The sequence below is a fragment of the Desmodus rotundus genome, chromosome 5 (genome assembly GCF_022682495.2).
Source record: "Desmodus rotundus isolate HL8 chromosome 5, HLdesRot8A.1, whole genome shotgun sequence".
NCBI classification, from domain to species: Eukaryota; Metazoa; Chordata; class Mammalia; order Chiroptera; family Phyllostomidae; genus Desmodus; species Desmodus rotundus.
Genome location: NC_071391.1, coordinates 60,134,347 through 60,149,441, shown reverse-complemented (window position 1 = coordinate 60,149,441; position 15,095 = coordinate 60,134,347). Strand labels below are relative to the sequence as shown.

General features: G+C 36.3%; 1 protein-coding gene across 7 annotated transcripts in view; it reads left to right on the top strand.

Annotated features, from left to right (window-relative positions):
- Positions 1–15,095, top strand: part of NOX4 (NADPH oxidase 4) — a 168,117-nt gene that overhangs the window by 133,436 nt on the left and 19,586 nt on the right. For all 7 annotated transcript variants that reach the window (XM_053925250.1, XM_053925246.1, XM_053925249.2 and 4 more), the window contains one exon: positions 13,748–13,867. In XM_053925250.1, the coding sequence (XP_053781225.1) occupies positions 13,748–13,867 (120 nt within the window). The remainder of the gene's footprint in view (positions 1–13,747; positions 13,868–15,095) is intronic.

Here is a 15,095-nt window from a genome sequence, read left to right as displayed (position 1 = left end):
AAGAATATCTCAGAGTTTTGAACCCCCCCGCCCACCGCCTTTTCTTGTTGTGTTTACTGATATGATTGTCTTCTGGGAGTGGAATAGTTTAAAACTGAAATGCCATCTTCTCTGGTGGACCAGTTAATTACTTTCATCTTTTCCCAAGATGAAGAAAGAATTATTGTGAAGGATGATCTTGAACCCTTCCAGCCTCCAAAGCAGAATTTTCCAGGGGTTTCTTGACACAATGTGCCCTTCTTGGATTTTTTATTTTTTTGTTTTTTTGCCTAGGTGTGTTATTTCTAACCAAAATAGTATATAATTAACTGTAATGATTAATATGTGATCATTAAGGACATGAGCTCTAGAGTCGAATGTACCAGAAAGTTAATAATAGTCTGTCCCCTTAATAGAAGGGTGGCTTTGAGAAAATTACTTAACATATTTGAGTTTTAGTTCACACTTTAGTAAAAGGGAGGTTATATCTTTTTGTGAAAGTTGCGTGGATTAGGAGTGAAGATGTATATAAACATTTAGTGCAGGCCCTGGACTAAATTAAATGTTCAACGAAGAGTTTCTATTGATACTACACCTCATTTTAGGTTTTAAAGGTAAGGGTCTAAGACAGTTTTTGATTTAAAAAAATTAAAACTTTTGCCCCGGCCAGTGTGGCTCAGGTGGATAGAGCATTGCTTGTAACTGAAAGGTTGCAGGTTCGATTCCTGGCCAGAGCACATACCTAGGTTGCAGGTTTGGTCCCTAGTCCAGGCACATATGAGAGGTAACCAGTCAATGTTTCTCTCCCACATTGATGTTCCTCTCTCTCTAAAAGCAATGAAAAAATATCCTTGATTGAAGATAAAACACACACAAAAAAAATTAGAACTTTTTTAGAAGTCAAAGCTAATCAGATAAAGGCAAATAATTTTTCCAAAAATGTATACTGAAATCAATATTAAATGAATGCAAAGTGTAACACTTTATTATTAGTAATAATATCAAACATCAAGTGCTTACTGTCTCTAGGTACTATGTTAAAAGCTTATCAAGTGTAGTAGCATTCAGCTACATGAAACAGAAACATAGCTAAAAATGATGGGGCTTATTTTTCTCCTGTAACAAAATGTACCTAAATAAGTGGCACTGGTATTGGTACAGGGTCAAGATGTTCTATCTGAGGTGTGCGCCGGTCTCTTCTCCTTTCCCTCTCATGATCTCAAGATGAAACCTTCAGCTTCACCGTCACGTCCTTATTCCAGGCAGAAGGAAGAAAAGCAAAGCCATAAAAGGTCCATGCGAGCTGAGTTGGTCTCCTTTTCAAGAACCCCACCCCAAACATCGGCTTACATTTAATTAGCCTAAACTGTGTCTTATTTTGGACATTCCTTTAACCACTTTTTTTTTTCTGTTGGTATGTACTGATCACTTTTCGACAACAGGTATTCTTTATCTCCTAGTAATGCCGAAGGCATAGACTATGTGGGATTTTATCTGCAGTTTTTGTTGTTCACACAATGTGGGGGAAGATCCATATTCAGGTAACAGACATTATTCTCCAGCTCTTGAAATCACTAAATCATTATTTTTTATAGTCTCAACAAAAATAATATTCACAGAATAGCAAACAAAAATCGAGAGAAAAATCTCATTTTACTACTGACAATAGTGGAGTTATTTGGAAGGATTCACAAGAGCACAGCTTCTCAGAATTTACTGTGTATATGACTCACTTAGAAATCTTAATAAAACACAGATTCTAATTCAGTAGGTCTGAGGTTGGACCTACAATTCTGACTTCCTAACAAGTTCTCAGATAAAATTGATGATGTTGGTCCAAGAACCACACTTTGATGAGGGCATACCACATCGTATCAGTCAAAGCCTGAAGAAGGGCTTTTTATTCCCTTTAAATAAAAATTTAAGGGCAAATTTTACCACATCTGTCACCAGGGAAGAGAGAAGTACTCAGTGTGCTAAGCAGAAAACAAGAGAGTAGAATAAAGAAGTGTCTCTTCTCCATCTTTGATGACAAAGGAAAATCTTGAAAGTACACTTTTCCTTTGAACTGAAAATTTTAGTGTGTTTACATTAAGGTACATTCTACCACATTACTTTGTATTTTTATTTGTTCCATTTACTTTTTCTGTTTCTTCCTCTTCTCTTTCTCTTTTTGTCTGTGAATATAAGATGTGTAATAATGATAGAAGCCATGGTCTTTTTCTTAAGTTGAACTCTCTAAACTAATGGGGAAAAATGGCAAAAACAAAATACAGTGCAAAGAAATTTGGGGCTTGAAAGTTTGTGAAAGTTTCCCTGGCTGGTGTGGCTCACTGGATTGAGTGCCGGCCTGCGAACCAAAGCTTGCCAGTTCGATTCCCAGACAGGGCACATGCCTGGGTTACGGGCCAGGTCCCCAGTAGGGGGCACTCAAGAGGCAAACGCACACTGATGTTTCTCTCCCTCTTTCCCCTCTCCCTCTCTCTAAAAATAAATAAATAAAATCTTTTTTTTTATAAAGAGAAAGTTTATGAAAGGTAAGACTAGCCAGCAATGAAGATAAAGACCTGCTATTCACCTTTCTTTCAGCAGGAGGAGAAGTTTCCATGTAGAAAAAGCGAAGAGCTAGGAAAAGGATGGAATGACTTGTTTGAGAAAAAAAGTAGGATATTTGAGCCTAAAGGCAAACAATCGTTCCAATTAAATACAATTTATAAAACAGCACTTTTTGTTGGAAAGGCTTATTGTAGTGCAGAAGTCTATAGATCTAAATTCAAGGTTAAAGTGTGCTTAAGCGAATGCTATGTAACCTCGACAAACTTTCAGAGATAGTTATTTTAGTAAGGTTTGCAGCTGTGTTTAAATATACGTTGGAGTGAGGTGTGAAATTTGGCTGGATGTTACACTTAAAAATTCACAAGGGGTTGGTCAGTTTATAATTCATGTATTCAGTTAACTACCTAGTGTTGGAACAGTTTGAAGAGTTTGATAGCTTTTCTTTTATATTAGTTGAAATCATGCATATCAATGAAAGTTTCAAGTTGCATGTTAGCAGATCAGGCCTACATTAGCCAGCACAGAAAACAAAAAGCTAAAAACATTTCCTTTTAATTTTGTATAGGAACTAAGTACAACACTGGATATCCATCTACAACATATGTGTGTGTGTTTAAGACTGAAAAATAAATACAATATATATACTATTTGCTCAATAATAATCTTGCTGGTACAGAAAATCTAAAAATGTTCCCTAACACACACATTAATAATTTAATTTTTTATTTAGTTATTTAATTTAATTTTAATTTAATTATTTAATTATTGTTTAATTATAGATGATATTCAATATTATATTACTTTCAGAGGTACATTATAGTGCTGAGACATTTATATAACTTACAAAGTGATCCTCCCAATACCTAGTGTCCATCTGGCACTATAAATGGTTATTACAATATTATCGACTATATTCCTTATGCTGTACTTCACCTTCTGTGAATATTTTGTAACTGCCAAATTGTAGTTCTTAATCCCTTCACCTTTTCCATTTAGCTCCCCACTCCCCTCCCATCTGGCAACCAACAAACAGAACACAAACAAACACACGTTTATAATTCTTAATGCATGTTTGAAATGTTAGGTAGGACATGAAGGAAACTGCTTGGAGTCATAAAGCATAAGAAATTTGCTACCTAGATGAGTAAATGAAGTGAGTGTTTGAGTACATATTTGCCCTTAACAACGAATCTAGTTTTTCCCCCAAATAATAAGGCTGGTCTCAGCGGGTCACTCGTGTGGTTGACAGAGGTAAGTCCTGGACTCCGAAGACATCCAGAGAGCAGATCAGAGACCCCTGCAAGTTGTCTCTGTGAAACAGCACCGCTGGATAAAGGAGAGATTGCACAGTTTGCTCTGCAGGAGGAGATAGTAGGGGTAATTGACTTATTTTGTCCTTGGCTCTGAGGAAAAAGTTTTTAAAAAAATCTCCCCTGATATTTAGAAAACAGAAGCTCAATCTCACTTGGGTTGAAACAGCGAATTCATAATATGTATGTAGCCCAATAAACCCAGAGTCTATAATTTAGTTTAAAGTGATTTCAGATTTATGATGTTCTCCAGTTTTGCCTGGAAGAAGAAGATGAAAATCCTCTTTTGGAGAACACATTTTAATTCTCAAAGGATTCCTGTACAGAAGGCACCAAGGAACATGAGCTCATATTTTTTAAAATGTGGAAACAAAACACCCTGAGCACATGTTAGTAGAAATCGTATATTCAAACATTATAAAACAAATGTTTAATACATCTAAAGAAATAAAAGCATTAAAATAATGATTAGGACACATGGGACAATCAAATTTCTCAAAGCATTTTTGAAAAAAGAACCAATAGAGCTTCTAAAAATAAAAGATACAATACCATAAATTTAGCAGATTAACACAGCCAGAGAGAGAATGAATGAATTGTCAAATAGAACTGAAATACTTATCCAGAATGCAGCACAGAGGGACTAGATGTGGAAAATATGAAGGAAAGGTTGAGAGAGATGGTAGATGGAGTGAGAAATTCCTGCATTTCTTTACATTAAAGATCCAAATGGAAGAGGCAAAGAGGGAGAAAGTATATGTAGGAGATATAATATTTAAAGAACTAATAGTCCAAATTCAGGGTTACCAGTAAATCCCAAGCAACATAATAAAAATAAATTCGCTATAGGAAACACCACAGTTTCCACATAGACAAGTAAAACAGAGACCAACAGTGAAGTCAGAGTAGTCGAGAAAGGAATGGGGAGGGTAAGAACTAGGGAAAGGTGGACGAGCAGTACAAGATGATAGTTTGGTAACTGATTCAACATAAATGAACTAAATTCTACAGTTCAAAGGGAAAGGCTTTCAGACTGGAATGTTTTCCAGAGAAAATAAGCTGTTTTCAAGAGAGTCACATAAAACAAAGACCCAGAAAGGCTGAAAGTTAAAGAAGGTGAAGCATATAGCAGAGATAATCTAGCCTGAGAATAATTGTTCCTGGTAAAGTTGACTTTAGGGTAAAAATATTTGTAGGCATAGAGTTACTGATCACTGACAGAAGTTTCAATTGATTATTTCTCTGAATGAAAGAATTAAAACAAACTTCTGTTTGGGGAAGACAGTTTTGGTTTGTTTATAAACAAAAATAGAGTTTATTCTGATGGTAGACGTAAGCCACCTATTAGATGTGTGGCCTTGAGCAAATATTCAAACTTCTAGAACCTCAGCGTCTCAATCAATAGAGTGGAATGCACCACCTAACCCTCAGTTACAAGTAATTCACCTGAAGCATGCCGCACTGTGCCGATCACTTAGCTCTGTTGTTGTTAGGATGGGTAAGGAAAATAGTTTCACATTGTAGCATCTTTCCAGAAACAAAAAGATTAAGCCTATAAATTTATTTTGGTCAGAAAAATAATCCTTGGGCTGCCTAGTTCAGATGTAGCTGTTCCCTATAGAAACTTCACTTCTCCAGAGACTTGTAATAATTTAAAACTTCATTAAAAGTAACATCTCCTTTGACATCAATCCAGGTAGAATATGGGAGGAATACACATTTTTGTCTTATTTTACTGATATAGGTTTGATATCAGATCAGAAACATATATAGATATGCTCTTTAATCTTTAAAATGCCATAAAATTTTTCAGTAGCTATTCACCTAACGACTATTAAGAAAAAATTTATTGTTTACTTTTTATATTGTCCTCTCATAGCCTACTCTTCCACTGGATATGGCTAATAACCACAAGAGCTTTATCTTTTATGGCTTAGGCTAGCACATCTATTCTTTTATTTTTTTAAAGTACATTTATTGAGTAAAGTCTATTCTTTTACAATGTGAATATTAATTTCTAAGACACTTGCATTTATCAAAGTATGTGATGAAATGATATTTTTGTGATCACAGAGAAGTTGGGGATAGAGAATTTCAGAACTGTAACAACAAAGCTACCTCCCAAGCCCTGCCCTGCTGGATTCTCCAGAATAAAAATGTTTTTTTTTTTTAAGTTGTAAGTGCATGGCTGTAACACCGAGACACCACTGAATGATTCCAGCACTTGACCCCATGTAGCTTCTGCTAAGAATGATGGTTTCTTTTCTCCCATCCCTGCAAAGACTGTCTTCAGCAAGGTGTCTGTATACACTCTTTTCACTTCCATCACCTGCATGATTGATCACAAGGCTGCTCACACAGAGCAGCTGTGCAGCAGGAAGCTCTTCCTTTCCTGCTTGTGTTCAAGCAGCCGCTTTCTGGTAATTCTCCCATATAACCAGTGACTGTGAGAAGAGCACATCTTATTCCATCTAGGGGCGGTGGAGCTTTGGACCGGTCATGGCACCTCTTGTGACATCAGGCTCCTCGTGTGTTAAATGGGGGTAATAATACGACACCTACCTTATAAAGTGTGAAGATTATGACAGATGTGAAAAGTACAAAGCATTGCGTATATGTAACATGGATATATAATACACTTAGGTTGTTTCTCAAATTGCCCCCTATGTTATACTGCGTGTGTTTTTATCCTTGCCACTCTCTTCTTTTCTTTTTTCTTCTAACCCTTAATATTCTCTTTGTTAAGTAACCTTTTTAATGGATAAACACATGGATGGGCTGCGGAGATATAGATATTAGTAAGAAACAATCCTTTTCTCCTTGGGAAGCTTATAGTTCAGGGTTAAAATATACATTTTGAGATGACTTAAAATAATTATTTATTATTTTTCCTTTTTTATTGAGTTTATTGGGGTGACATTGGTTAATAAAATTAGAGGTTTCAAGTGTACAATTCTGTAATACATCACTATGCGTTGTGTGTTTACCGCCCAGAGTGAAATCGCCTTCCATTACCGCACCTTTGACCCCGTTTACCCTTTACTACCTTCCCCGAACCCCCCTTTCCATCTGGTAACCGCCACACTGTTGTCTGTGTCTGCGAGTTTTTTGTTTGCCTGTTTGTCTTGTTTGTTCATTTGTTGCTTTCAGTTTTATATCCCACTTATGAGTGAAATCATTTGGTTTTTGACTTTTTCTGACTTATTTCACTTAGCATGATTTTCTCAAGATTTGTGACAATGTAGATGGATCTTGAAAATATACTAAGCAACTTGCATCTTTACAACCTACTTGAGTACAAACATTGCAATTATTCATCTCTGTTTTTTTTTCTTTTTTCGCCGCAGCAGGTGGTAGTGGGCCTTACTCATAGTAAACCTTCTGTTGTTATATGTTAATTCCCTCCATTTATTTCATCTTTAAAATAATTTTTGCAAGGTCTGCTGTAGCTGAAGTGATCCATTGTGAAACCTCACAAAAGAAATAGTCCATTAAAGAAGAATACCTTTTCTTTTTCTTGATGCTAGGTCTCCATTTACTAAATTGTTCTCTATTCTCTACAATCTTAACATTTTGTGGAGAAAAGAAATTTGTGATGAAATATATTTACAAAATGTATTCCCTGCTTGGAGATTATTAAGGCACTTCGGCATGTTAAAGACTTAGAGTTTTGAATTAAAGATATTTTTCAAAAAGAAATGAATAAAATAAACCTTTTCTTGATACATTTTTCAAATTTATTTGACCATGAAATACTCTTTCTCCCCTTATATTAGTGTTCATTGAAATCCCTTTAGGGAAATACTAATAAAATAATACCTATTTTTAATTAAAATGTTTTTCTTAAAAAAATTATGAATTCTGACTAGTTATCACCTCAGATTATCTACATAAGTTCTATTTTAATTTTTTATGAAACCAGTGTATTTGGGGGATGTGATTAGAAGTGTTGGGAAATAAGATTTCGAGAAGTTTTGGTTTTACTTTTAATATAGTGGAATTATTTTGTAGCCAATAAATTTCTCCACTGAGAAAAGATCTGATATAACTGTTGTATCAGCTGATCAATGCTACTCATTAAATCCACTAACATTTAATGGATTCTACTTTGAAAAGAAAAACAATATTTCAAAAAATGTTTATATATTTTTTAAATTTATTTTATTTATTTTTATTTTTATTTTTGTTATTGATATTCCAGTACAGTTGTCTCCATTTTCCTGCTACCACTTTCCCCCACCCCACCTACCCCCACCTCCCACCCTCAATCCTCCCCCATCTTTGGCTTTGTCCATGGGTCCTTCATACCTGTTCCTTGATGACCCTTCCCCCTTTTTTCCCCATTATCTCCCTTCCCCCTCCCCTCTGGTTACTGTCAGTTTGTTCTTTATTTCAGTGTCTCTAGTTATATTTTGCTTGCTTCTTTGTTTTGTTGGTTAGGTTCCACTTATAGGTGAGATCATATGCTAGGTGAAATAAGCCAGGCAGTGAAAGACAAACGCCATTGATCTCACCTGCAAGTTTATATATTTCTGAACAGGCTAGGGAATAGGATTCCTGCTTTTCTTTGAATGTTGTTAGTTCCACAATCTTCATAAAGAAACTTCCATTACGGCCAAGCAGTATTCCATTATGTAAATGTCCCATACCTGTTTTACTCACTCATCTACTGATGGACACTTGGGCTGCTTCCATATCTTGGCTATTGTAAATAACACTTCAGTGAACCTAGGGGTGTACATATTCTTTTGAATTAGTGTTTCAGGTTTCTTCAGATCAACTCCCAGAAGTGGAATTGCTGTGTCATAAGGCAGTTCCATTTTCAATGTTTTGAGGTATCTCCATACTGCTTTCCACAGTGGCTGCAGCAGTCTGCATTCCCACCCACGGTGCGCAAGATTCCCCTTTCTCCACATCCTCGCCAGCACTTGTTGTGTGTTGATTATTGATGACGGCCATTCTGACAGGTGTGAGGAGATACCACATTGTGGTTTCAATTTGCATGTCTCTGATGATTAGTGATGTTGAGCATATTTTCATATGTCTACTGGTCACCTGTACATCCCCTTTGGAGAAGTGTTTATTCAGGTCCTTTGCCCATATTTAAGTTGGATTGTTTGATTTTTTTGGTGTTAAGTTTTATAAGTTCTTTATAAGTTTTGGATAGTAACTCTCTTTCAGATGTACTGGTGAATATGTTCTCCCATTCTGTGGGTTGTCTTTTCATTTTATTGATGGTTTCCTTTGCTTTGTAAAGCCTTTTAGTTTGATGAAGTCCCATTTGTTTATTGTTTTCTTTTGTTTCCCTTGCTTGAGAAGATATATCAAAAAAAATCTTGCTATGAGAAATGCCCGAGATATTACTGCCTATGTTTTCTTCTAGGATTTTTATGGTTTCAAGTCTAACATTTAAGTATTTAATACATTCTGAGTTTATTCTTGTGTGTGTGGCTATAAAAAAGAAGAAAATTTTACCCTTTACAACAGCATGATGCACCTGGAGAACATTATGCTAAGTGAAATAAGCCATTCAGAGAAAGACAAGTACTGCATGTTTTCACTTATACGTGAATCTAATGAGCAAACTGACTCATAGAGAGCAGGCTGACAGCCCTGGGGGAGGCGGTTGGGGGTGAAGAGATCAAGCAAAATACAGAAAGAGCTCATGGACAGCAAAAACAGTGAGGTGACTGCAGGAAGGAGGGGGGTCAGTGGAGGTAGAAGATGGTATAGGGAGGCCAGATAGTAATGAAGAAAATACAGTAAAAGACATTTGTGTACCAAAATACACATACACACACACACAAACTTTTCATTAGTCACTAACTAAACTTTAAAAATAGGCCAGGTTAATCTCACCTGCACGGTGTTGCTGCAGGACTGAGTGGTTGCCTTTACTTTCTGTGATCTTGTCACAGCGACAGTGATAGTAGTGGCGGAGCATTCGTTCAAAGACAAGGTCTTGAGATAGGAAGAAAAATCACTGCCCGTAGATTAAAGGCAATGGACTTTGCACATTAATCAGGTTAAGTGTGTAAAAAATGATTTAAGTAGTCCCTCTTTCTGTCTCCCTCAAACACCCAGGTGTTGCCAAATAATCAATCATCAGTAGTTTCGTTTTTTTATCCCTTCTCTCAAAAAATTATAATTTTATTTCACATTGTACAAAAAGCATTTCCAATGAAAAAACAGCTGATTCTCTAAGGTCCTTTATTTTACATTCCCATCTACATTTTCCATCTCATACCGAAATTAGCCTATTTCTTGTATTAATGCTGGACCTCTGCAATGGCCCAGCAGGGGACTGTAGGTGCTCACTGATGCCATTAACAAACGAACGTTTCTGTCATTGTGGCCCTCTACAATTCTTAGCAAGCTTTCCTGTGTTATATCTTATTGTTCCTTTTAGAGATGTAGGAAATCAGATTTATAGAGGACAAGTAACATGCTAATAATCCTAACCCCAGTAAATGGCTAGAACTCTGAGTTCCTGTCTTCTTGCCCAAAGTTATTCTGAAACTCCGAAGAGTGTATGTGGGGTATCAGGAGGGTGCGTGGGTGGGCACGCAGGCTGGAAAACAGTAGAAAAGGTAATTGACTAATGACTCCTCTCTCTTATCCTTTGCTAGTCAAGTACAATGTCATTGTGTCAGTGTTTCCTTTTTGGAAACAGGCATGAGTAGAGAAGTGGGCAGCACCAAAGTTGCTGAGGACAGGAGAACTTTGCAGATAGAAGACACTTGATAGGTATATGCAAATGAGGATGTGTTAGATAATCAAAGAGAAGTCCTCTACAAGGAGAGGGGTTTTTGTCTCTTGTTCAATGCTATAATCTCCAGCACCTGAAGAGTGCCTTTTGCAGGATAGGTGCTAAAATATTTGTTAATGAACAGGAACCTGCATGCAATGGCCCAAAGAGCATCAGTCCTTAGAAAGAAAAATCCATAAACACAGTTACAAGAGATTGAATAGAGAAAATGAGTTGAAAGTTCCTGAGAAGGGTTTAGCTTGTGTACATATATACTTAAGCCAAGAATGTCTTGTGTATTTGTACTTCCCGTTACCTTTCTCAGATGCTTTTATATCTTGCTGGAAAGATTCTTCTACCAGACGCTTTCGTATCTAGCTCCTTCTCTTGAGTTAGATCTCTGTTCAAATGGCACATACTCAGAGAGGCCTGCTCTGACTATCCCTTTAAACTGCCTGTGCAACATTTCAAGTGTATTCAAAAGTAAAGAGAATACTATAATAAGCTTTTATTACTAAATCACCCAGCTGCAATAATTGTTTTACCTGTTTTAAAAAGCATTTATCACTATGTGGAATTATATCATATATCCTTTTATATCTTTATTTATGGGCTAGCCCCTTTCCCATTAAAATAAAAAGACCATGAGATCAGGGACGTTTTGTGTCTTGTTCACTTCTATATCCCAGACACTTTGAACGGTATCAGGTACATGGCAAGTACAGAAAGCCATTTGTTGAATGGAGAACTGAGCGACTAATTAAGAGAAGACTGCACTAAGTCTAGTGGACTCAAAATAGATGGAGAGATTTACAATCTTATTGTTGCAATTGGAAGTATTTATTTTAAATCCTGATTTTGTTGCTGAATGTTTATGTTCTAAATTTGCTTGTATGGTGAAAAGTGGTAGAATCTATTTACAACTGTTGTTTTTGAGCCACTGATATTTTGAGACTTCTATCAAGAATCCAATAGATTGTATCATTAACGTTTAAATATAGTTTTGTTTGTTGAGTAAGGTTTAAAGTGTGAGCGAAGTAGATGTAATAAGAATTAAGCATATTGTGAGTATGTGATCTATCAGTTTTCTCTGAGTTTCTATGATTAGAACACTACCTTAAGCATCTAAACTTTGATTACTTTTTCTTGAGGTGCAAAAAGTAGCTTTTAAAATTGATATGGTATTTTTTTAAAGCACTACTCTTGCAAGGTTCCGGGACTTAAGAAGGAACTGAACATGTAGTAGCCATGAGTGTCTGAGCTCTGCTGCGGTAACTAGTTAACCTTGAAATATCCCTGAAAATGTGATGAACCACATTCATTTCTTGCTCATACAGTGTCCTCTGTGAGTCTAGCCACCCTCTAGGACAGCTTCCTTCAAGTGTTAAGTCAAGGATTCAGTTGGCTTTGTCTTCTGGTTCAACTCATCGCTTTGGTGCCCATGGGAGGGAAGGAGTTTTCCTTGCCTCATTCCAGTAGTAACATATCACTGCCACTCACAGCCCACTGGTCAGAGTTAGACATAAGGTTCAAGATAGCTTAACAAACGCTTAGGAAGTGTAGACTACTGTGTACCCAGGAGGAAAGGAAACCAGATTTTAGCAATGTTAATAGTATATGACAGAGACTACATGCCATAGACATCAGAGGTCAAAAGACTATCTATTCATTAATTCATTTAGCAGACATTTACCAAACACTCACCTGGTAAGCCCACAGATGGCTAATCTTAAGTGATCTGTTGCAATCAATCTAGACAATAAAAGACAGGTATATCATAAGACTGACAACGTAAATGTACTTTTTAAGACTGTTACTATTTTTCAGCAAAGTTTTTTTTTTTTTTTACCCTCAACCGAGGACGTGCTTATTGATTTTGGAGACGGAGAGAAATGCTGATGAGAGAGAAACATTGATCGATTGCCTCTCATACATGCCTCACCGGACCCGAACTCACAACCTAGGCAATGTGCTATGACTGGGAATCGAACTCGTAACCTTTCAGTTTATAGGACAACACTCCAAGCAACTGAGCCACACTGACCATGGCAACAAAGTTATGTTTTTTACAATAGAAAAAAGCTTTAAAATTCCAGTGCCTTACATACCTGTGTTTATTTTTTCTTAACATAAAAGTATCCAAAAGTAGGTAGCCTAGAGACTATGGTAATTATACCATAGATGTTATGGGCTATGGTAATTATTAATTATGATAATAATAATCATAAAAGATAAGTATTTAGGCCATCAAGTCAATATTTTAAGCACCAGCACAAAGGAAAGGAAGGGAGAGGCATAAAGAGATGCAACTTTCAACTGAGACCACTTCTTTCAAGGAGCCTTCCAGTTTTTCCGGTTGTACTTACATGTGTACAATTTTAACCAAAAGAGAGTCACACAGCCGAAACAGTTAACCTTGGGAAATCTCAAGTATTTCCCAAGGTTGGGAAATGTAGTGTTTTTCTGGGTACTTTGCTTCCCTAAATGGAATTAATGTTTCGTCACTAGGAAAGAATGGGAGGGTGCGTATTGAGTGAACAATTGACAAGTATTTTTGCAGTTAAGAGGGATTCACTCACACACACTCATGCATACACACAGTTGAATATATAAACACAAATCAAATATATAATCACAAGTAGAGTAATTAAAGATTCCTTTTGATTGTTCTTCATCTGTTTCTATACTAATAAAAGCTAACAGGGGCAAGGGGAGAAACTTTTCTTTCTTCCTTGTACTTTTCTGCTCACATAGTAAATGTTTCGGTAACTATTTCTCTACTGACTTTGCCATTAAAGATAATATTAGTTATTGAATATAGACACAATAAAGCAGTCAGTATTTAAATTTAGTCAAATATAGTAATATAATATTATCAGAGCTTTAACTTGTCAGCTGTCACAGTTATGCATTTTCTTAATTGCTTAATTTATGTTTCCCTCAAAAAGGCATGCTTAGAAACAGATGTATTGTTTTAATACTGACAGTTCATAAACAACATTTTCTTATTTTTTAGGCGTGTCACTGTGAGAAACAGGAAAGTAAGACCTGAACCATCACAAGGCCTAGTAGTTGGATTCAGTATGTCTGCGCATAGTATAGAAAATCACTTTAATTATTGTCATCTTTCCCACCTGTGTGTTCCTCTCCACAGGCTGTATGTTGATGGTCCGTTTGGAAGTCCGTTCGAGGAATCACTGAACTACGAGGTTAGCCTCTGTGTGGCCGGAGGCATTGGAGTGACTCCGTTTGCGTCAGTGCTCAACACCCTGCTGTATGTCATTTTGATCCGTTTTATTAGTCCAGATAAAGAACTGCCAATATTGTGGACATCTCCTTTTTAGTAGGAAGTGATTTTTTGTAAAATCCTTCTACTTGCTATTGAAGGAACTTCATTTACGGAGGATGAAGGGAATAATTCAGCGATTGTCAATACACGGTCTTTTGCTTTCAGCGTGCTCTTGTAAGATACGTCAGTAGCACACTTACGCACTCCTCTGTCTTCTTCCTCTGTTAAAGTTACTCACCAGCCTTCATTTCTCTACTCCCTCATCAGGGTTAGGTGCACTACTTCTCCATCAGTCAACAAATATTTTTGAGCAGCTGTGGTTCCATCTATCTTATAGGTAAATACTGCTAATCCAACAATGAATGACACTGAGCCCCTGCCCTTAAAACCTCACATTCAAATGGGGGAGGTAAAAATAAACCAGTGAAAAATTCATAAGTAACATTACTTCAGAAAATATTACAACTATAATGAGAAGAGGTACTCATGGGCTATAGAAATAAAGGTACAGGGCTATCGTAAAGTATGTTCTGGGAGAGTGTTTCTGAGATGACAAATGAGCCTTTCACTCCTTGTTCTATTACTCAGCAAATTTGTAACAGACAGAATAGAAATTTCAGAAGTAAGACTGCGTAACCAGGAAATACTTCTTCAGTTATTTTTATCCTAGGAGTATAAGCAAAAATTAATTAATATTAATGGTCATGAAAATACAAAATGACAGTAGGAAATTATTCTCAAATCTATTATATTGACTTTTCAAGGTAGAATTTGCATTAAAACACTGTTTTATAGAAAACCAAAAAAGAAATCATAGTTTGAAGTGATGTGTTTGAATGTCATTTTAGTTCAGTTTTAGATACTTGATATAAATTTGGAACTTATTGTAGGTCCTTAGAAAAATAGCCATATTGCATGCCAGAAATTATGTTTCTGAAAAACATATTGCACGTTATTTGGGCACCTAAAGTTCAGAAAAGGAAAGAATATTTTCTTAACCTCAAGTTTACTTCCTGATTATAAATAGGAATCCTACTTGGAATCCTGATTTACTGGAATATATTACATAGTAGGTGGTTGTGAAATCCCCTTCTTTAATGATGTTAAGAAGGGGATAAACAACCAATTTCTGGAATGGTTTTGGCTTGCTTTGCCTGGACGCCAGGGCAAGAATGATGACAACTGGAGCCCTGCCGAGGGGCAAAACTCACTG